The sequence below is a fragment of the Stegostoma tigrinum genome, chromosome 30, assembly GCF_030684315.1.
Source record: "Stegostoma tigrinum isolate sSteTig4 chromosome 30, sSteTig4.hap1, whole genome shotgun sequence".
NCBI classification, from domain to species: Eukaryota; Metazoa; Chordata; class Chondrichthyes; order Orectolobiformes; family Stegostomatidae; genus Stegostoma; species Stegostoma tigrinum.
In genome coordinates this window covers 14,741,481-14,765,690 of record NC_081383.1, presented here as the reverse complement: position 1 = coordinate 14,765,690, position 24,210 = coordinate 14,741,481, and the positions used below count along the sequence as shown (strand labels likewise).

The 24,210-nt window shown below is 39.3% G+C and overlaps 1 protein-coding gene across 1 annotated transcript in view; it reads right to left on the bottom strand.

Annotated features, from left to right (window-relative positions):
• The window catches only part of fgf22 (fibroblast growth factor 22), a 142,227-nt gene that overhangs the window by 93,948 nt on the left and 24,069 nt on the right, over positions 1-24,210 (bottom strand). Inside the window, exon 3 of the mRNA XM_048559446.1 lies at positions 12,757-13,070. Within this exon, the coding sequence (XP_048415403.1) occupies positions 12,757-13,070 (314 nt within the window). The remainder of the gene's footprint in view (positions 1-12,756; positions 13,071-24,210) is intronic.

Below are 24,210 nucleotides of genomic sequence, written 5' to 3'. Positions count from 1 at the left end.
GACCAGTGAAAGAGAACATTTTGGATGGATGTGAGGAGGACAAATGTGATTCTTCTACAGGTAAAGCAATGGAAATCTAAATACAGGAGGGAGAGACCATTCAACTGTTCTATATCTGCACCAAAAGGGAAAATCTGGAATAATTTAAGGAACCTCCAGATGATATGAAGGAAATTGAGAAGTTTTATAGGAAGGTTCAGAATTGGAAGAATTGTCTTTCTCATTTGTTGGAAAAGAGAATGTATAAAAGCAATAGAGTCTTTAAATTTATGAATGGGCCATACAGGGTGGTGGTGGAGACAATGTTGTCATGTATGGTAGCTAAAATTAGGGGCTATAAATACAGGACGGTTACTATTCATTCGGACGAGGAAATAAGAGGACATACTTAGAGAGTGGTTAGATGGTGTGAAAATGTTATCACAGGAAGTGGTTGAACTGATTTACAAAAGTATATGAGAGAAAAGTGTACTTTTCTCAAAGCACTGCTCAATATGATGATGTCGCATGGACTTAGATGGTGGAACAACTCAGGATCTTGATGAATTCATAATTTCTGTAACATTGTTTATCCTACAAACTGAACCTACCTGCTATTGTACAATGAAGTTTAACCTGAGAGTCTATTCTAATTTGATTTCCAGCTGTTTTACCCCTATGACACTAAACTAAGCAGGTCCTACAGATCTTTGACAGGATAGAGAATAGAACAATATGCTGAAAATCTGAGATGAGATATAGAATAGGAGGAGACTCATGTAGAGTTTAAACACTAGCAGCAGCTGGTTGTGTTTCTGTGCTGCCTTCTTCTTCAATCCTCTGTCTGAAAGCTGACCAAACCCACAGCAACATGAGCTCCATGACAGATAAGGCAAGGATTCAGAACCCAAGTCCACCCAACCTAAACAGAAATCAGACTCATAACAGAATAGGCCATTCATCCTATCGAGCTTACTCTGTCTTTTAATTAGATTATGGCTGATCAACTGTCTCAATGCTGCTTTCCTGTGCTATTCCATACATCTCAATGTAACTAGTATCCGGAAATCTAACCAATCCTGCCTTGAGCCTTCTGGGGTTGGGCAATCCAAAGATTTTCTACCATTGGAATAAAAAAAGTTCCTCCACACCTCTGTTCCAAATTGCCTATTCTTCATTCTAAGACTATATCCCTTGGTTCTAGAATCATGAGCCTGGGGAAGCATCTTATCTACATGTACCTTGTCACAAACTGGGAGAATCCTGTAATCTACAATGAGCTCCCATCTTTTTCTGCAAAATTCTACAAGCCAATTTCTTAAAACTATCCTCAGTCTTACCATCTAAGGGATTACTCCAGTGAATCTCTGTTGCACACGCCCCATAGAATGTCCTTCCTTAGATTTGACAACCCAAGTTGTCTGAAATACTCAAGGTGGTGTCTCACCAAGGCTATATAACTGTTGGAAGGCACCTTTACTTTGACACTCAAATCGCTTTCTGATGAAGCTCAACATCCTATTTGCTTTGTGACTTATGTGGATCCCTTTGGACACGAGCATTTCCCAACCTCCTATCATTTAAGAAGGTTTCTGTCTCTTTGCTTTTTTTCTACCAAAGTGGATGATTTCACACTTATTCACATGTTGTAGCATCTGTCATTTTCACGCCCATTCAGTTAAAACTGCCAAATACCTTTGTGGCTTCCATGCATAGTACTCTCATAGTTTAATTCCTACTTACGTTTTAGCTCCCATCTCAGCTGACGGCATCAACCTGATCAATGCCTGCCCTTCAAGCAACTGAGCTAACCAGGCCCCAGAGTGGTCGGTGCTGCTGTGATACCATGCACTTTTATATGTGTGTTGTAGTCCAAAACTCTGGGTAGTGTTGGCAAAGGCTCCAATTTTCTCTCCATCACATGGGTGTCTCTCTCACCCCTACTGCCCATCATCGGTGTATGTTGGGAGAATTTATAAGTTGATGGTTAACTCGTTTAGCCTTTTTTTATTCACTTGTGGGGTATGGGGTTGCTAGCTGGCCAGCATTTATTGCCCATCCCTCGCTCCCTTTGAACTGAGTGGCTTGGTAGGCCATTTCAGAGCATAATTAAGAGTCAACCACATTGCTGTGTGCCTGGAGTCACATACAGGCCAGACTAAGTGAGGATGGCAGATTTCCTTCCCTGAAGGACATTAGTGAGTCTTTCTGTACCAAGTGTACCTTTCTGAGCTGTATGGTCCACAAATACTACTTATTCTCTTATTTTGTTTCTAGTTAAATTATGTCTGTATTTACCGATATCTGCCAAAGAATACTAGATAAATATATCTCTGATGCCACAGAATCAGAATTGCTGTTGGTATTATTGAAAAGGGTTCAGAAATGCTGAGTGGTATCATTTTCTGTCACAAAAAAAGTTTTAACAAATATCTCCTATCTTTAATTCCAATGTTTACACATCATTCACATACAAAAGTTTAATCAAATCACAGAAGTACAGAAGATTAATCGTGCAGCAGGAGGTCATTTGAGCCATCATGCCTGCACCAAATACAAAAGTTTTACAAACTTAAAAAGAAAAGTGCTGCCTGAATTTTCCAGCTTCAGCCCCGCATTCTTGCCTCCGGAGAAAGTGCCCGCAGAGACAGAATCTTCATTGCTAGTGAGCAGGTCCGAGCTACAGCAGGGTCACCCAACCAGGGAAAGAGGTTGGAGGAAACCCATTGGAGATTCTGAGTGCTGAGGCACTCTGCTTGGGGGCCCATTTTGATGCTTTGGGGCTTCATCCAGTGGTTAAAAAAAGCTGCAACACCGAAAACAACTCTCAAGCACTCACTCCCCATGCCCTTTCACTGCCCAAATACTCCATCAATCACGCTACCTCATACGATGCATGCTTAGCTATGCTTCTTCACTCATCCTCCATGAACCCCTCTTGCTCTGCTGGCACATCAAAGAAAGTCATGATTGTGGCCTATTTCCCCCATTCCCATATTCTGGGCACTCATCCGCGAGGCAGCCTGGCGTCCCTGGTGTGAAATCCCAATATCTTTTGATTTGCCCAGTTGTCAGGTTATTAATGAAGGCAAATAATGTTATTGCTTTCCTGCTACTACATTTAACAAGACCTTCATTATTCCAGCCTTACTAGATTGTTTAGCCATTTTAGCATCGCTATCCGGACCCCGGTATCGGAACAGGGACATGCCTTGGAAGTTGTTCTGGAAAAGATGTGTTCAAAGGGGCTGAAGGAACTTTTCACCTAAACCTATGTGTGAACACAATGGCTCACATCTATGAGCTGCTCCCTCCCAACAAGAAGCTTGCATGTTTTTACACCTCCAGGCCTGCTCATCACTCAAGCTCACTTTTCTAGTTTAGTTTGGGATACACCACTGTGCAGAATATCAAGGTTTCACCTGGTCATGTGTCATATAAGGCAGTGAAGATCTGAAAGCGTGAACTGAGGAGTGTATTAAGTGCTGCCCTATATGATGATGCCATAGGGACTTGGGCTGGGGGAACAGCTTTGGATCTTGAAGGAAGATATTCTAACATTGACAGCTCCTTCATAATGTCTATAACAATATCTTATCAGCTTTATTAGTTTAACTGGTATCTAGTTGCTATTTCACACAGTAAATAGAGGCTAAATTTGACCAGAAATCAGCTTAGCGCCAATTTTGATGAGTTTCATGGAGAGTTTCGCTCCATGAATCCTAGGGAGATTCCTCACAATATTCTCTAAAATCTGCCTCATTAACTATATATCATACTTCTATAGCACCCTGCTCATTCTATCTTTCCTGTCACCAGAAACAGAAATACTGACCACTGGCTGTTCCTCTGGGATTCTCAGCACTGGTATCATCTTTAAAGCCTAATCATGTGCCAGGTCAACTATTTCCAATCAACCTCACAGTTCACATAGCAGGAGGGAAACCAGAAAAAAATTATTCTCAGAGCACATTGGTGGCACGACTGACACTTCATTGCAAATACAAGTATACATTCATATATGTACCCATATCTAAAAATTAAGCTACGCGGGTTATCTGTCCTTAGCCTCAACCCATCGTAGAAGCCTGAGTAAGGGAGTGCTAATGTTGCCCCAGTGTCTCACGTAACCTACGACTTAGTCATGCCAAACATTCTGCTGCAGTATCCTTTCCTCATTGAAGACAAGTTGGTTATCACCTTCCCTCCCACAATACAGTAACTAGAGTCTGCCAATGCGCTATTGTCTCCCCTGTCATATGTTGAACTTCCTTCTATCACATGGTAATTTAGGTGAAGCAGATGAAGTGTGTTTGCCATAGACTTTGTTGGCACATGCCGCAGGTGTGAGGTTAACATGGTAGTGCTGTACTGCATCATCAGCCACATGACTGATCATTGCTGAAAACTCAACAAGGTACCAGACTTTGTGTCTGCACTATGCAAGGCAAAAACAGGTGCATTTGAGTCTTTAACTTTGGCAGGGGAGGCAAAACTCAAAAAGGCAGGGCAGAGATGCTATGAGCATTGAAGGAAGTGCTAAGTGAGTGTGTCCTAAGAAGCACCCTTGTCCAATCCAGGAGGTGGCTGCCTATACCAGTGTGCAAAATGACTGGGCATCAGTGCTGCAATGATACTGCTGCTGCATTCCAAAATGCAGATTTGAAACACAGAACTGTATTGTAAATGTTTCGGAGATGCAATACTCCATGAGGGTGTGGAGAAGTTGGTAAATGTCCAATGCCAACATTGTGGCCAGGATGATGGTGGTGGGAAGGTTTGTACACTTGTTGCCCATGGAACATTCTGTGAGATGTTGGTGACTACTGTTCAATATGGAGGCCTAGAGGAACAGGCAGAATAGCCAGGTCCCGATCCTGACTTTCATGTTGGGAATTATTGCCATCTAGTTTCTACCTAATTGGATAGAATGGGAAACTCCATCTCAATAAGATGAAATTAGGTAACAACAGCAAGTTTATATATTGGACATTAGATAAAAGCCCTCATGGTGCTCGCTGGTGAAATTCTTCTCTTGCTGTTTTGAATGACAGTTGAAGAATTAGACTCTTTCATCTCAGCATTGAGAATTTCATTTCTGCTAATCTCATCCTACTTTCCTAATTAATTCACCAACTTCATTTAGCAGCTGGGAGCATTCCACCGTACATCTAGTTTAACACCAGGAGTTCTTGCGATATGGTAGAGACTTTGTTAGATTACCAAATGGGCTTCCTTTACTAAAAGTGGGCCTTGTAAACCCCAACCAGGAAAGAGGACAGTGCGGACAATTTACCTGAAAGATCTTACACCACAATCTGCAGTTTTAAAGCTCAGACAACAGTATAAAGATAAAATGTATTGGTTCCTCTGATTTTGCTAATTATTCCCACGTTAGAAAACCATGACAATGATTGGATCCAAAGCAGTGGAGAGCAAGCCTCCAATTTCCCAACATGCATTCCTGGCTGCAAGGCTTCGAAGCATAAAATTACCTTCATTGAATAGATAATTGGCTGATTTTTCATCTCATGTTAAGAATTGTCTTGGAGTTATTTGTAAACCAAATCAGCCCTCTCCAGCCAACTGGAGGTAGGGTAATATAGATGGTTTTAAAAAATGGTGTTAAGGTAAAATCATAATTATACTTTGGATTAATTTTCTTTTTCAGCACGGTTCATATTAGAAATTCCATAATCCCTTAAGCAAATCCATTATCTCCAGCTAGGTGTTCTTGCTTCTATATCCAAATTCATTATACAGGTCATGATGCCAAAAGTCCTTCAGAGGAATTGCGATTAAAAGTTTTACAAAGAACATATTTTACATAAGTAAAAGCAAAAGCTTGGCATTTCTGTTGATTTTCAAGAAATGTTGAGAGAAGTGTTGAATTTCTGATAGTTTATTCCAAGAAAATCCCTACAGGATCATAAAATGTAAAGACACTTCATAATTTAGAGTTAGTTAAATGAAAAAGTTAGACTTCCCCACATGTCCTACACGATCTTCATAAGACTGTGCCGGAACTTGAACAGCAAAATCACAAAAAGCTAATTCATGTTTAGCAAGTAATAGGGAAGGGAAATGGAATGTTGTCTGTATTTTAAAGGGAATAGAATACATAAGATAGGGAAGTCTTACTAAAACTAGACGAGGCACTAATCAGAGCACACCTAGAATACTGCAGGTAGTTTTGGTTTTATTATCTAAATATAGACATACTGGCATTGGAGACAGTCTAGAGAGGGCTCACTAGGTTGATCCTCAGCATGGAAAGATTTTCTCATGGAGGAGAGATTAAGTAGGTTGAGCCTGTATTTATTGGAGTTTCAAAAAATTAGAGGCAACCTAATTGAAACATAAAATTATTAGGGAACAACAGGATAGATGCAGAGAGGTTTTTTTCTCTTTGTCTAGTACCATATGGTAAAATCTCAGAGTAAGATGTTGTCTCAGTTAAGATAGAAATGAGAAGGAGCTCCGTCTCTCAGAGGGTAGCCAACCTGTGGAAGTCTTTACTGCAAAGAGTTTTCAAGTCTGGTTTGTTAAATATGTTCAAGGCTGAGTTAGGCAGATATTTCATCAGTACGGGAATCAAGCATTATAGATAGGATTGCGAAGTGAGGGCTACCAGATCAGCCATGACCTCATTGAATGGCGGAGTAAACTCAATGGGATGACTGCCTTACATCAACCCTTACACCTTATCGGTTTGTAAAATGAGAAAAGGCTGAAAATATCTGTACCATTGCTACCATGCTCTAACAAAAATAGATTTCAGTGTTTTTACACTGAAGAATGCAAAAGAGCCTACATCCCAAAAAAATCGGCAAAACTGTAAAGTAAAAGCACCTTTAATGCATTTGAGGTGTCATTGGCTTTCTGTCAAAATAATCATAACTCTTAGAAATTAAAATATGAAATGCTTTAATGTAAAGGCCCTTTGAAACAGCATCACGGGGATTTTGTTTTGTTTGTCCAAATATGCAATGTGGTCTGTCTTTATTCAGAGTAGATACAATGGTATTCATTTACTACAGGTAATCTGGAAAGATACTACTGGTATATTATGGATTTTAACCCCTCGTCATCACCTGCTTCTAAGTGTGCTTTGTTTCTTTTTCCTGAGGGACAATGCTCTCAACAGCTTTTCTTTTCCTTTCCTTTCCTGTCAACAAAGAAAATCATCCCAAATATTTGAGGTGATTTTTATTTACTTAAAAAATGCTGTTGGCATTAGGGCCGCACTATAGAGGCCACACACATTGCCCGCCTGATATAACAAGGTGTACAGCAGGCCAAGCAGCATCAGAGGAGCAGGAAAGCTGATGTTTCAGGCCTAGACACTTCTTCAGAAATTTCAGAGCTTCCCTGCTCCTCTGATGCTGCTTGGCCCGCAGTGTTCATCCAGCTCTACACCTTGTTATCTCAGATTCTCCAGCATCTGCAGTTCCTACTATCTCTGAAGCTACATCGCCCAGCTGTTGTTGCTTTTACAATAATGAATCGCAAAGGCGACTAAAAGTAGAGATGTTTAATCCTCTATGCTGAAGGATATTCATGAACAAATTGGGATTTAAATGACAAGGTATAAGTGTTGGTCGTATTTTTTCAGGTGGCAGCCCACAAAAGGATCATGATTATTGAATACAACTGTACAATTTGCGATGATGAGTTTCACTATTATTATCCCTTGGATTTCTGGCTAAGTATCACAATCATAATGTTACAATGGTATCAATTCACTTCATTCAGACTTCACCATCCATCTTATTGAAATCCACTGGTACAGTAAACCACTGCCAGCCATTAATACTAGACTTCTAATCTCAGAACTTTTTACTGATATTTTGTTTCAGTTTCAGGAAAAAAGAAGAGGAACTTTGAGGTTTACTTTGAGGAATCTGGTATATTCTAGACCTTGCTATTCATACACAGATCTCTGTGCTCATCTTACATACACTTATTCAACATATAAAACAAACAGCATCAATAGCCATCGATACACAGCAAGTCCATTTACAAATAACAAATTAGGATTTCATCCTTTTGACCTTCCATACCTATTTAGGACAAGTTATTCACATTACTTTCAATCAAGGATCATGGTGATTTATATTGTCACCAATTTGTATTGCCAATTTTCAAACTACGTTTCTGTCTAATTGTTCGTACAAAGCACAAATTGTTATGGTCTTTTTTTTCATAATTTCATTCTGTCTCAGAGTTAACTCCGGTTATTTACAGAGTAAAGCGACATTTAAAATTCACATCTTGGAACTCACAATTTGAATCATGCAAAATAACCAGCATAAATAGTAGCATTTTATTTCTGTGTACTTTTGCAAGTAATTCAAGACAGCAGCTGCAGGAAGGTTAATTTAGTATTGTAAGCTTTATAGTTCTCTGACTTGATATTTATGCATTTCACATTTCAGTCTACTCTCCTTCTAACCCAAGACCCTCCCCATATGTGTTGTTTTCAATGCTAGAACAGCACAATAACAGCAGAAAATGCGTGCTTCTGACCCAACAGGAGGCTCACTCAAGTTGTGTGTGAGAAGCTCCTCCCAGTTAAATTTTTTCTGTCTCACAAACGCTGCAGACAACAGCTCCTTCAAGCCATGTTGCCACTTCTATGTATTTTACCTCAGCATCAGGTATTTGGAGTAGATGCACAACAGGATATCACAGCTCAGTCCTTTGCAAACCACCAAGTGTTGTCATGTCTCTGGATTACACCACAAATTGGCTTATTTTACAACATCAGTTTTTTTTTAAAAATGCCTTTTACCCACACTCTCACGACAACCTCAACGACCACAGCTTCTGCGTATAGATGGTAGAGGTTCCTCCATGAATGTAATAAGTTTTTCAAGAACAGAAATGGATAGTTTGGCTGAAAGTGTAACTGTATGTTCCTGAAACCACTGTATGTACAGAGTCCATAGTGATTGAATAGTTAGTGTGCATTTTTTTTTAACTTAAGCGCCAAAAAACATGGCAACTATTTCTATGAAGTGGTCATCTAAAAGAAAATGTCTATATTTCTGAGAATAATTGGGCAATATGTCTCGGCCTGGGATAATTGCTTTTGTCCTACTTTAGTGCCATGATGAAACCCCCAGTTAACTGGCTAAGATTTCCATTGAGAATTGCGTGCTCTGGACTGAGTATTAAACAGAGGACAAAAATGCTCACCACTAATTTTTACTGCAGTAATAGTAAGCAAGTAAAGGATATTATGAAGATTATATGTTTCTCTAACTGTTGGAAATAGTTGCTACAAGAAAGAGCCACATGTAAAACTTCCTACACTAAACACATAAATGTATTTTACATGAGAAACTTTATGATTATAGTTTCAGAGATAATCCAAAATAAATAAAGATATTAATGATGTGTGCAAACAATGCCATCATTTTGATGCTCCGAATTAAGAAAAATAGCTTACTATGGTGTGACATCCCTTGAATTTCTGCATTTGGTACAATTTTCTGTTTAGGGATTGCAACTTCAGATATAAGATCCCAGAAACTAGTTTCCACATATATCTAAATAATAATAAGCCACCTGTGGAAAAAAAATCACTTGCCTAAGTATTATAAATGGCAATTCTTTAATATTATTAGAGAGCTAATTAGTATCTTTGTACTTATGATTTATATTTATAATGATAATGTCTTGCTGCATTTATTAAAATGGCAACAATGTTTGATGAATTATAACAATGATATTCCTAGACAGTAAACCTCAATTCAATGCTGAGCAGTATATCTGCAAACTGATATATTGCAAAAGCTCATGTATCAGATGTGGTTAAGTTAGTAGCACTCTTCTGCTGAGTTAGAAGTTTGTGGCGTTCATGTCGAACATTAAAAGGAACATCTAGTGTTCTAGCGGAGTACTGGGTGAGTGTTTTCATAGAATCATAGAACACTATGGGGAAATTTAGCATGGCTAATCCACCTAACCTGCACATCTTTGGACCGTGGGAGGAAACAGGAGCATCCGGAGGAAACCCATGCAGGCACGGCAAAAATGTGCGTGATACAGAAGGTGCTGTATTTCTGATGGGATGTTTTAATGAGATTCTTTCTTAGTACTGTTGTGAATTTGAGAAAGGTGCTCTATAAATGCAGCCCTTCATTCTCATTTGCGTTTAATTTAACGGTGAAAATTTTGAGGAGTCCTGGGTTCTGTTCCACAAAAATCTGTGTGCTAAGTCTGAAGCATGAGGACTTTTGAAATCTCAACATCTGAGTAGTCTTAGAGCAGGAAATCATAGAGGTTATTATCAGTAAATATGACAACACAATCAGCCTCAGCAGACACAACTGTAGCTTTTATTCTTGGTCAAAAGATTGTTGTCTCTTTAGTCAGGTAGCCGGAAGCTCGAGCTCTTGACAAATTGGGTGCTGAGCCAAATTCAAGGTCACAGAGATAGATTCACTTTGATTAGCTGAGTGTCAGTTTAGAATAAATACTTGCAAATAATATCCAAACTGAAAGAGGTTGTTTCTCTCCAGTCTGTGGTGTCAGGGCTAAAACTGGGAGGATTTAAGGCTCAACTTTCATTTAAATATGTGTGCAACCTCTGGATATTTTTCTCTATTACCAGTGAAGCTTTGCATAAGAGAAGATAGAATTCATTGTTTCATTCACATTTCATTTCTATTACTCAAAAACAACACAACGAAATTGAACAAATGAACAGACTCATTTTCAGTTATGTTTCAATGACAGACAGTGAAAGAAAAGTACTAATAGTGAACAGCTATTGTATAGTTGTGGCTTTATTCTCGTTCTTTGCATAGCCCTATCCACAGAGATTTCCTTCAAGCTGTGAAGTTGATTTCTCCATTACAGCTGCCAATGCCCCTTTACAGCATTGGTTTTAAGGTTTCCCCCTTCACGCTCCTTCCCTATCATGAAATGCAAAACCCCTCTGTAAGTTACATATGAACAAAGAACATGAGGAGGCCATTCAGCCACACAACCTTGCTCCACCATTCAATAAGATGATGGCTGACCTCGAATATACGTTTCCGACTAACCGGGGCATTCCCCCAAAACCAAGAATCTATCTACATCTGCCTTAAAAATATTCAAGGGACATACTTCCACTATCATTTCAGGAAGACAGTTCCAAAGACGCATAATCTTCTGAGAGAGAAAATAAAATCGCTCTGTCTCTGTTTTAAATGAGTGACCATTGATTTTAAACAGTGACCCCTGTTAAGTTGAGGTGCTTTCTGTAGTGAATCAGTTCAGAATTGGTTAAATTCTGTCTCAGAATGAGTAAAGCATCAGTTTGATCTGTCAAATGCCCTGCACAGTCTAACAGCAAAGTCCATGAGTTCCTGCCTTACTATTTCTGTGTGTAATGAAGGGCAGAGTCTTAGCTTGAGTCAGCAGGAGGAGACATCCAACAGAGAGCAGGCGCTTCCCTACAGGATGTGAAAATTGGCAGGTGATGCATTCAGGCCACTCTTCCACACCTCTGAGCCGCTAGCTACTGAGCTTAATAGAGACTGAGAGAAGTGCGTACACTGGGGGAGGGAAGAGGGAGAAACAAACAGGGAACTAGGGACATTTTAAAAAGACTGTTAAAATTGTGCAAGAAAAATAAACATTCACACTCCTAAATCCAGTGTCTGTGTGAAAAGGGAATCCATCACTCAACTACTGAAAACACCAGACAATTTCATACAATTACCCGTCTTTAAAGGAACATGTGTAATTGGACATTTTTGCTCATGTTCATTTAAAACTATTGCATCAGTGCCCTGAAATCCTTATCTCTGCATTTTTCATGAGCATCCCTGTCTAGTGTCTTTTTTTGTGCAGTCAATAACATGTAACATCTGTGCACTGACCTATGCTGGGAAGTAGACATAAAGCAGAGATTCATTTAAAAATGTTCCAAACAAGTTTTTAAACTGAAACGTACCTGCACGCTAAAGGCCTAATATCAAAATAAGGCTAATAACTGATGGCAAATTGAACTCACTATTGTAATGAACATTTCTGCACAATCACCTCCCTGTGTGGATGGGAGTTAAAGAGTATTATTAGCGTCACTGCGCTGTATCACTTAACACAGGAGGGAAACGTGCTTGTGTCTTTAAAACCTGGAACTTACTCCTGCAAAATAAAATGTATGTGGTAGCTCCAGCTAATAAGCCATGTACTGCATATGTCAGTTTATTCTCTTATTGTCCAATGAATCAGAAATAATAAAAGAGGCCTGAACAGATCAGATGATCAATTCATTTTAGTGACCATCAACATTTTAGTGAGAATCTTAATGTGTCTGCAGTGCAGTGCTGAAAAGATATCAACCTGTTATTGAGCTTTTTTTTAATGATCACTGGATTAGTTGAATTTGCTGAGATCAGGGAAGGGTTCATCCATTGATGGGCATGAGCAAATTTCCTCTCTTATATGCAACTACTTCTCCAAAATGAAATCTTCTTTGCAATAATTATAACCTAACCAAGAAATATCCGATTACTAGTTAGTTTGCCTGAAGTTCCAAGGCACCTCAAACAAAATTGCAAATGCACTATTCTCATACCTGCAATATGGAAGAAATGGTACATTCAAAAGGCATTTAACATTTGAAGAGAAAGTTCAAGGGGAGCTTTAAAGTTACTTTCTCACTGCCCAACCACCTCCCCGCACTGAACCACACAGCCACCCACAACACAGTAACTGTTGGGAACATTTGCAGTGGCTGAAACTGATTTTTAAAACAGGACATTGACTACTTACTGTTCAGGCAGTTCTTCTTTCTTGTGCCATTTACCTTCCCAGCTTTATCGATCTTGAGGAAGTACTTGGTGGCCGAGTAGAGTCTTCGCCACCGCACATCGCCCTGCAGATGGTTGTAGCTGCGTGTGTGGCGCTCCAGGCTTGAAGAACAGTTTGTAGCATCCAGCGTCAGCGCATCTTCGGGCTCGCCGCGACAACTGGCGGAGGCTGAGCAGGCCAGGGAGAACAGAAGAAAGCAAGCGAAGTGGGGCAAGCGTGAGACACCGCTGGTCAGCATCCATTTCCACATTGTAGTAAAATTCCTGGAGTGGGATCTAGGAAAAGACGCATACTGAAGCAGCAATGAATTCACCTGGACAAAGCGAGAGTTCCATGCACGGACTTCTCTTCACAACAATCTTTCTGTTAACGTCTCCAAATTGTCCCGAAGTTGTTGTATCCATGACCCAGTCACACCTGAAGCATTAGTCCAATTACCTTTAAGAATTCCTCAAAAACCACTGCAGAATTCAAATGGGCATGAAGTTCCCTCTTTCACTGGAGCTAGCTGAAATTTGTACAGGAAGGATGAAATTAAGCAAAAAAAAATACGAACAAACTTCAGTCTTGAGTTTCTCTGCACATCTAAATTTGCCTCATTAAAATGAGAGTCTTGAGAGACTGAAACATGTGGGAAGGAATGGTTGTGTTTTTATCAATGCCTCAGACACTACAAACTGCAGGCAGCTTGTCATCTGCTTACCATTCAACTGACAGCTGAGAAAGGGCTGGCCCTTTTCAGATAGGAGGATGTTTTTTTTGTCCTAAGCCAGTAGTTTGTCGCCTGATGAAATGTCATAGGAGGGTTGGGCATTCAGTTAAGCGACTTACTAGCTAAAGCTATCTGGGAGAAAGCTTGTAGTGGTTATAGTTAACAGCTTACCTTTGTGTTATTGACTTTAATGGCATATTATATTTTTTTAATTCCTTTTCTATGTCTGAAAAATACTTCTTAACATTTCTAATCAGGGATTAAACAGTGAATAAAAATGCATCTCATCCTACGGCTAAATATTTGACAAAGGGTATGAACATTTAAAATAACTTAGAATTTAAGTTAATGAATTTACCTATTGGGAACTAGTTCATAAACATGAATACATTCATGTGAAGTCTCTCTGTCTCTGGTATCTTAAAAGCATTGTTATCCCATTTATAGTAAATTGACAAATGGGACTGCTAAAATATGGAGGGAAAAATTCAGGCAAAATGTGTTGATAGTCATATGTTGATACTTCAGAATGCAGATGCAGAAGCAAATAATAAGTCTCTCAGTATTGTGAATTTTTCTTGGAAACGCAGATTTAAGAATAGCGGGTTGATGTCTGTTATTTTTTTTCCTCACTCTGTCATCCAAAGATCTCCAAAGGATTGAAGTTGGTTTAATAAGAGGCTGATTTTGGACAGCTCTCTAGGGAGTCTCAAGACAGTGCTTTGCTGTTGATGTGTGTGAGAGTCATTGCAAATCTATCAGTCCTGTTACACTTACTCAAAGAAAAAAAAGCAGCTGGCTTCTCGAAAAACCTTCATTCTACTTTTGTTGCTAGGAGCACAACCTAAAAGTGGAGGAGCAAATAAATTTTCTTTTCACCTGTATCATCCATTAAAATGATTTTTAATCTCGGCTTGAGTGCTTTGTAAACTGGATCTCAACTGTACATCACAGCTTGTTATTATGTTTTCTTTTTTATAACCTGGGGCTTTGATTTCTTTTTGGTGGTGTGCCCGCTTTAAAATAAACAAATTAATGACTGTGTTAAAATAACACACATAAAGAATTTTGCATGAGCATGTTAACCATTGCGTTACCAGGAGAAGTTTAACCACCGAGTCTCAGTAAATATTACCTCTGTTTTTCATGCATACAGGTGATTCATTAACTAATTTGTGTATTTAACTCTTTTGTTGAGCCTTCATTTGGATCAACCGAATAAGAGCTTCAATCCCGGGGCTGACTGAGACTCAGGACAGTTCATTTCTGCTGGGAGAATATGATCAGTTGGCAGACGGAAACCCGAAATGAGCCGAACTACCCATGCCAAGAAGGTTTTATCAAGGCAAATAATGCCTTTTACCGGTCTGGTCTAAAAGTGATATCAGAGAGCAGGGGATATTATACTGAACCTTGCTCACTTTGAGTATTTTACTTTGGTTAGTTCCCCTCCCCCACAGTTCCCATATAACCACTTAAGTTTTCTGCGATTGCTATCAGTATGTGGTGGGGAAAGCCTAGACCTTTTTTTTATGTTTTATAGTCCCTTTGACGCTGTGGTTTTTCAAGGGAAGACACACCCATCAAATAGCCTGGCTAAGAAGTGATGAACCTCATCAAACATATTGGTTGACAGGCTCAAGTGTCATCCACAGCTGGGGCTCTGACTTTCAGCCACACTAACATGAAGGGGCTTACTTAGCTATGCACTACTGGACAGCTCTACTGCCAGCTCTTGTATACTGAAAGGGACCAATGCCCTTTTACTTGCAACCAATTACATCCATGTCACATTCACTTGCAATATCAAAGCCTTCATTCAGTTAGAAAAAGTCCACAAGCCTCCAGTTTGTCAGTCAATTTTGTCAGATACCAATGCATGAACAAAGTAAATTATCACTTTTAATGTTTAAAATCTGTCCATTACAGTTTTGCACTTCGACTGAAGATGTCAGATTGTCCTAACTCCTATCTAATAAGTGGCTTGTGATCCATTTATTAACCAGGATTGTTTGCTGGTGGCTAGAGTATTACACCTGGATTGGGATTGTTTTTGGAGCACAGGCATATATAGATTGAAAGTGTAATGTAATAAAGTAGTTTTCAATTCTTTCTCTTAAATTGTTTAATGTTAGAGTTTGTTCTCCAAACCCTCACAGTCTAGAAATTACTAATCAATGCACTAACATTTTAATGGTTTTAAGCCTTCATTGAAATAACAGGTGGAAAACTGTTGACACAAATGTACCAGGCATTCCTGACACATCACTCTAAGCTTATAGGTCAGAATTGGTTCCTAGGAACCAGATATTAAACACATGAGAGTTACTTATGATTACCATGTTTTAGTAATCTGGCTTCATTTAAGCAGCCTTCATACAGTCAGGGTTGATGTATAGCACCATGCCTGTGTAAATGCAACTTGTTTATATATGTGACAACTTAATGTTCACTAAAGATTTATGTTTTAGCAGTAGGAGATAGAGAAGAAAATGTGAGTGTGTGTTTTCCCTGCTGAGATGTTACAAGCTCAGCTATTTTCCAGAATGAACAAGCAGCAGGATCATTGTTGTGATTTGAATGCCTGATGACAGTGTGTTACAAGAACATTACAGTTCTCATGCCATAGAACACAGAAGCATCATTTGAATGGGTTGATGTCTGAAGCAGATCCTGGGGTTGTGTTACAAGGCTTTAGACACAGAATGGGTCATTGGGGGGCAAATTTCTGGGAGGCTTTAGGCCAGGAGCACTGTTTCACAGAAGCACAAATAGGAGACTCAGGATTACTGTGCATTTCCACAATCCACCATCAAGCCCCACTCCAGAAGTGGTCTCTATGACATTCTCCACTGGAGCATTTTTTGAGTATGAATATATAGAATTCATATTTTGTTAAAAAATATTAAAACTGAGAAGAAATGAGAAGAAGAGTGTGATACCTAATCTACAATGAGGAAGTTTTCACACTTCATAAATAATTATTGTAAGCCACAAATGAATACTGGACAGAGTCTGCTGAATGGCACAGAATATTCTTCAAACTGTGTTAAGTTGTGCCACTTGTGAAGGTTCATATTGTGATCAAGTCCTGAATTTACGTTGTTTATGCTCCGAGCTTCTCCTATTTAACACAGGCAGATCTCAGACTTTTGTTACTTCAGTAAAACATTTACTTCCAAGAGTAAATCAAATCTGTTTTTTGTGGCCACCACGTTTTGCTAATAAAAGAAAGTTTGTACCATCAAGTCTGTACAATAGCACTGAAATCTGAACATAGCCAAGGCTGGAACATGATGTCAGTCCAAATGGTCTAGCACCCCTCCTGCCATTTGTTTACATGTACTGCTAATGGCCTTACAATTACATCAATAGGGGGAGAGTAGCCGTATTTAAGTCGGTTTCTGTGGTATTAGATGCAGTGCCACTCTGTTGTCTTTAGACATCCAAAGCCAGCACTGTCTTTGGTAGGCAATAGCAAATAACATTTGAGACATTTAAATTGTTGCAGTAATTGTAACAATGTCAGCCAGTTGGACCTCATAGAAGATGAGTCCCCTGATCCAGGCTGTTAATCTGGCCTAATCAAGGAGCCCTGGCTGACATAAAACGAATCAGTGTTCGGATACTGCTACTCAGGTGCCTGACTCTATATGAGATAGTACTGAAGTCAAGGACTGTCCATTTGTTAATAAAGGGTGACTTGGTGACGGGATAATGGCCTCCCTAGAGTTATTCTAGTTGTAATTGTTAGTTCAATGTTGTAACATTTCTGCAGAAGTTCTTAAGCACTATAAACAGCTTTCTCCAAACTTCTAATTTGAATTGCTATAATGACAATTGATTAAAGCAAGATCAACATAACTTTCATAATAACATTTTTATCAGGTAATTTAATAATATTACATACAATATATTGCACAGAAGTAAACCATTTGGCCAACTGCTCAATCTTTTCTTTTTTCTTGCTCAGGGGATATAAACATTGCAAACAAAACCAGCATTTATTGAGAAGATGTTGCTGAACTATCTTCTTGAAGAACTGCAGTCCATGTGATAAAATTACATCTACACTGCTGTTAAGGAAAGAGTTCCAGTTTTATGATTGAAGCATTTGACAATAGTAAATCAATAAACAATAATTAGTCAAATCAAATCATGACTTCCTACTTTTTCATTCAGTTCACCTCACAATAAAATATAATATTCTGTTAGCTTTCCCGATTACTCGCTTTATCTTCATACTAACTTTCTGCGATTTATGCACTGGGAAACCCAGATCTCTCTGCATCTCAGAGCTCTGCACCTCCTCACTATTTAGCTCAATATACTTCCTTTTTTGTTGTATCTTGGTGGTTACCCCAAGTTTTGTGCATTATAAGGAACTGAACCTTGGAACGTGCCAACCTCTAAATCTTGGTCAAGTCTCGATATCTTGACATCACTATGTTGCAAGACCACTGGATTTTGGGCAGATCAAAGAGTGTCTTTAACCAAGCTGATGGTCCTCCAGCTGCAGTTGACATTTATGTTGAAGTTTGTGTTTGCAAACAGTCCACAGAGCATGGAATCTTTCATCAGGGAGCTGCTTAGCATGGACCTTGAGCCATAAGCACAACATCTCTCTGAAGGTCATCTTTGCTAAGGCACATTCCACAAGGACGTGGACAACAGTCTCTTCCCTCAAAGGCAATGTGTAGAGAGAGCGTTGAGACACCAGCCAAGCTACATCTTGGTGTTTGTTTGTACATCCTGGCAATGAGACATTCTGCGGGCCTGAATTTGGCAGCACACTCAGGGAACCATTCAAGAGGTTCTACTATCTCCTTTATACAGGACCTTGATGATGTCATGTTTCTGTATTGAGTTTCCTAAGAGGGGCAGAAAGCGATCCATGTTGATCCCTGCTTGATAGTGAGTGATTCAGCAATGGTACAGATGTTGAATATCATGGTGAGGTGGTTAGATTCTCTTTTTGGCTTTTGACACTCCATGCAAACTTCCTCTTCCACCTTTCAATCTAAACCCCGTCATCTTCACCTTTTCTTCCTTTTTTATCACATGTTTATCTAGCTTTCCTTTAAATGCAACAAATGTAGTCATCTCAGCTATTCTTTGTGATAGTGAGTTCCACATAGTAACCATTCTCTAGGGTAGGGAATTTGCCCCAAATTCACAACTGGATTTCTTCAAGACTATTTTCTTCTACTTCTGAATGTTTCTAGATGTTTGAGCACTAGTTACCCTGTAACAACTTCTTCAAAGTGGATTTTTTTTTCTTTCTGAGCTAATGAAGTGTTGAAACTTGGAGAGCATTGCAGTAGAGCTTGATCCAGTACCCACCCAATAACCAAATTAAGTTATGTGGTAGTGATTAGGAATAGAAAACCTGCGTGGTTTAGTTTCTGCCTCTCTAATCCAGCATAACAAAGCCAATATTATGTTTTCAAGAAGGGAGTAGATATAGATCTTAGGGCTAAAGGTATCACTGGGTTTGGGGAGAAAGAAGGAACAGGGTGCTGAGTTGGATGATCAACAATGATCGTATAGAATGGCAGAGCAGGCTTGAAGGGGCTGAATGGCCCACTACTGCTCCTATTTTCTATGTTTCTATATGGCTAGATTGTCTATCCAGGAAGGCTCTCTGCTCAGTTTCCTATTCTGGTCAATTAACTGATATTAACTTATTAAAAAATGACGTAGAGAGGTCAATTGTAATTTCAGTGCAAGTTGATAGGCTAATGAATAATGAACCTTCCAACACAGAGGAGACCAGTCAGCCCAATGAAACTATGAGTGGATGCACCAGCTCTTGCTGAGGGAGGTGAAAATAATTTACAATTCTTTCTTCTGATGGAAGTGCATGTCCACAGACTTTGGAAACAGGATCAGATTCAGAATGTATATTTCACCACGCTGTCACAATCAATGGTAAGTTTGGTGATAGGCAACGTACCTAAGTAATCCACATCAAAGAGAAAGGTCAAGAACATTGAAAAATAAATTGAAAAAGTTTGAGTTGTTGCATTACCAAAATCAATGTGTGATCATTAAAGTAAAAGATAAGTTTACAGTTCAGTGTATAACATATTGGTGGTTACCATTTCCTGGGAATATCTTTGAAATATTTTGAGCTCCATTAATTATTCTTGGTTGAAATTAATTTACATTTTTTTCAGAGGATTCATAACCTTCATTATCATGAATAATAATGATATTAGAGACTTGTGAGCCCCAGGTTCTTGGAGAGGGGTTGACTGAAAGCCCATTGTTAGCCAACGAAGTGGAAGAGTCAATTTTATTGGGATATCTGAGCTAAAGGAATCTTGCTATTAATTGCTGATCCCACCTTCTAAACTCAGACTGGTAGAAGGTGGAAAAGGGACTACACTAATTGATACTGAGACCATTGCTGTTTACCATTTATATTAATTACTTGGATTTGGAAATAGTAAACACCATTTCAGATTTGTGGAATATGTCAAAAGGTTTCGCATTCTCTAGAATAAGTAAATAATCTTTAAAAAAAAACAGGATTCTAGATTGTTTAGAGGGGCTGAGGTGAGGATGCACAAATCACTAAGCATTTAATTCAGTTTGATAAGGCCTTAATACTCAAATAACCTCATAGGCTAATTTTTAAAGGAAAAGAATAACTGAGTTGTTGTGTTAAATTTGTACAGATTCTATGTTCAATCACATTTGAGATTCTGGGCTCTATTCTGGTCTTCATATCACAAAAATGATATATAAATGCAACAGAGAAATTGCAAAAAAGATTTACAAGGATGATGTCAGAACTGAAATTATAAACAATCAGAAATATTGAATAAGCTGAGGACATTTTCTTTAGAAAGTGATAACCTGATAGAAGTGTTTAAAATTAAGAATGGTTAGGGTAGGATAAATGTAGAATCGTTGTTTTCCACATGAGAGAGACATCAAAACCAGAGGTCAGTCAGGTGAGGGTCACGAAAAAAATCCAATTAGGAATTCAGAAACAGCTTTTAAATGTAGTGGTTAGCATGTGGGATGTTCTGACAAATGAATAGTAGAAACAAATAGCATAGTTGTATTTCATAGGAGCTAACAGAAAAAGGGAAACCGAAGTCCATGTGATATAATTCATTGCAGTAAGTGGAAAGAACGTTATGTGAAATTTGATTACAGGCACAGAATTATTGGGCTAATGGCCTGTTTTACTGCTCAAAATTTGATGTAAACGATGCCATTAAAATACAGCATATTATTGTTAAATCATTGAGATTAATTCAAATTAATTTAAATATCACACAGCATCCTTACATGGTCAAGCTAATAAAGCCTGCAAACTATTTATTCCAACATTACTGGAACTCATTGTTTGACAGAGAATATTAATAGTGTTAAAAAATCAACAAGAGTGTACTAATATATGCTTAAGTCAACAGCAATTCTTTGAAAATTTTATTTCACAGATGTATTACTGCACGGATTTCAGAAATGCACTTTATCATTAAGATAGTTACATGACATCGTGACATGTGATACTGCATTACAAGATTGTGGCTGGGTGGCACAGTGGTTAGCACTGCTGTGTCCCGCTATCAGTGACTCAAGCTCAATCCTAGCCTTAGGTGATTGTCTGTGTGGAGTTTGCATGTTCTCCCTGTGACTGTGCCACCTTCCTCCAGGTGCTCTGGTTTCCTCCCACAGTCCAAAGCTGTGGATATTAGAAGGGTTGACCATGTAGTGGCCAGGAATGTGTAGGTCATGTGGGCTAGCCATAGTGAATGTGGGGATAAAGTGTGGTGTAAGTGGGATGTTCTCCAGAGGATCAGGATGAGCCAAATAGCCTCTGTAGGGGTTCTATGATCTTACTCTCTGCACATTTCTTTAGTTGGCAGCTGGCCTGTTAACAAGCAGGCAGCTAGTCAGTTAGTTAGCTAGTTGACTATCTGTTAAAATGTCTGTGCTTTAGGCAAACATTTAACCCAGGCTGTACATGTAATCCTGAGATGTCATATAATACTCAGTTGGTACTGATAATGGTTTTAATGCGATTGAAGAATTATAGAATGCTAGTTGCAGAACACAGACTTTTGCTATCTGTATTGGCTATAATGCAGTTCTGTTCTCATCACTTTAAATGTCACAGTTATTGTGCAATTTTCCTATAATGCAAGATCATTCAAGAATGGAACTTATGCATTATATCAGAACTGACTGTACATAATTAGTCATTAATAAACTTCCAGATATCTGATTCAGTGCAAACCCAATTCACAGTGGTATATGTTATGTGCCCTACCATGTAGAAAGCCACAAATCATTATGCTGTAATTGCATGATTCCCCATTTTTCTTTTCAATCAAAATATTTTCAATTAACTACGAGCTAAATTACCATGAGTCTCTTTCTAAATGACAAAGGTAGTTAAGCATCTGTTTAGTATTTTGTATTTTTATATTTCTAGTATTCAGTAAAATTCCCTGAAATCCTTACACCTGACAAAAGTGATAGCATGATAATAAAATGTGAGGCTGGATGAACACAGCAGGCCAAGCAGCATCTCAGGAGCACAAAAGCTGACGTTTCGGGCCTAGACCCTTCATCAGAGACTCTCTGATGAAGGGTCTAGGCCCGAAACGTCAGCTTTTGTGCTCCTGAGATGCTGCTTGGCCTGTTGTGTTCATCCAGCCTCACATTTTATTATCTTGGAATTCTCCAGCATCTGCAGTTCCCATTATCTCTGAAAAGTGATAGCATAATGTTTTCTCCCTCACCTTCTAGAAAGTAGCAATTCACTGCTAGGATCCAGCTCCATTTTTGGTTGCCTTAGTACCTCAATCAATTGACCCAAGCTCAGATGATAGCATAGTCAGTGTCAGTTGGCAGTTGAACATTGGTAGCATCACATAATCCTGCTCTTTCGTGTCCAAACTTTTCAGCATGTATGAGCAGGTTGGCAGAACTCTGAAATTTCCTTCTTGAGCTTGAGCTACTGAAGCCAACGGTATTTTGTGTTTTGAGCCAATACCGCTACCTGCATATTGAGATACCAGTCTAGAAGATTGAGCCGTGTGTATTGGCACATATATTGTCCCTGATGCTTCTTATCTCTAAGCAAGGTTCTTCGACTATTTACTCGGCTGTTTTTATTAATATCTGTTCATGGCAGGTTATCAAATACAACTCACTAGTGCATTGTCTAAGACTTCTCTCTTCATGTGCTCATTCTAGAAATTCTGTCTTATTAATGTCAGAGCCATGTGATCAGTTATACCTTAGTGGTGATGATGTGGAGGTGCCAATGTTGGACTGAGGTAGATAAAGTCAAAAATCACGTGACACCAGATTATAGTTTTATTTGAAATCACAAGCTGTCAGATCTACAAGACACACACACACACAAACACACGCACACACACACACACACACACACACACACGTCTACTCTCTCTCTCTCTCTCTCTCACACACACACACACACACACACACACACACACACACACACACGTCTACTCTCTCTCTCTCTCTCACACACACACACACACACACACACACACACACACACACACACAAACACACACACACACACACACACACACACGTTTACCATCTCTCATACACACACGTATACTCTCTCACACATACACACACACACACACACACACACGTCTACTCTCTCTCTCTCTCACACACACACACACACACACACACACACACACACACACACACACACGTATACTCTCTCTCACACACACACACACACACACACACACACACACACACACACACACACACACACGTATACTTATTTGTAGCTCAGGTTCAGGTTCTGGATGTGAGTTTGCTCGCTGAGCTGGAAGGTTCGTTTTCAGACGTTTCATCACCATTCTAGGTAACATCATCAGTGAGCCTCCGACGAAGCGCTGGTGTTATGTCCCGCTTTCTATTTATCTGGTTAGGTTTCCTTGGGTTGGTGATGTCATTTCCTGTTCTTTTTCTCAGGGGATGGTAGATTGGTACCATAACCACTCTCCCCTACATTTCCGAAACGACTGCCAGACTACTCGGACCTCTTGGCATCAGGGTAGCCCACAAACCCACCAACACACTAAAACAGCAGCTAATGAACTTAAAAGACCCTATACAGACAACAAATAAAACGAACGTCATCTACAAAATACCTTGTAAGAACTGTGACAAACACTACATTGGACAAACTGGCAGGAAGCTAGCCACCAGGATACATGAACATCAACTAGCCACAAAACGACATGACCCACTATCACTCGTATCCTTACATACAGATGAGGAAGGACACCACTTTGATTGGGACAACACATCCATCCTAGGACAAGCCAAACAGAGACATGCACGAGACTTCCTAGAAGAATGGCATTCCAACCGGAACTCCATCAACAAACACATTGATTTGGAGCCAATCTACCATCCCCTGAGAAAAAGAACAGGAAATGACATCACCAACCCAAGGAAACCTAACCAGATAAATAGAAAGCGGGACATAACACCAGCGCTTCGTCAGAGGCTCACTGATGATGTTACCTAGAATGGTGACGAAACATCTGAAAACTAACCTTCCAGCTCAGCGAGCAAACTCACATCCAGAACGTATACGCTCTCACACCTGAACACAGTCTCTCAAGCAAACACACACACACACACACACACACACACACACACACACACACACACAC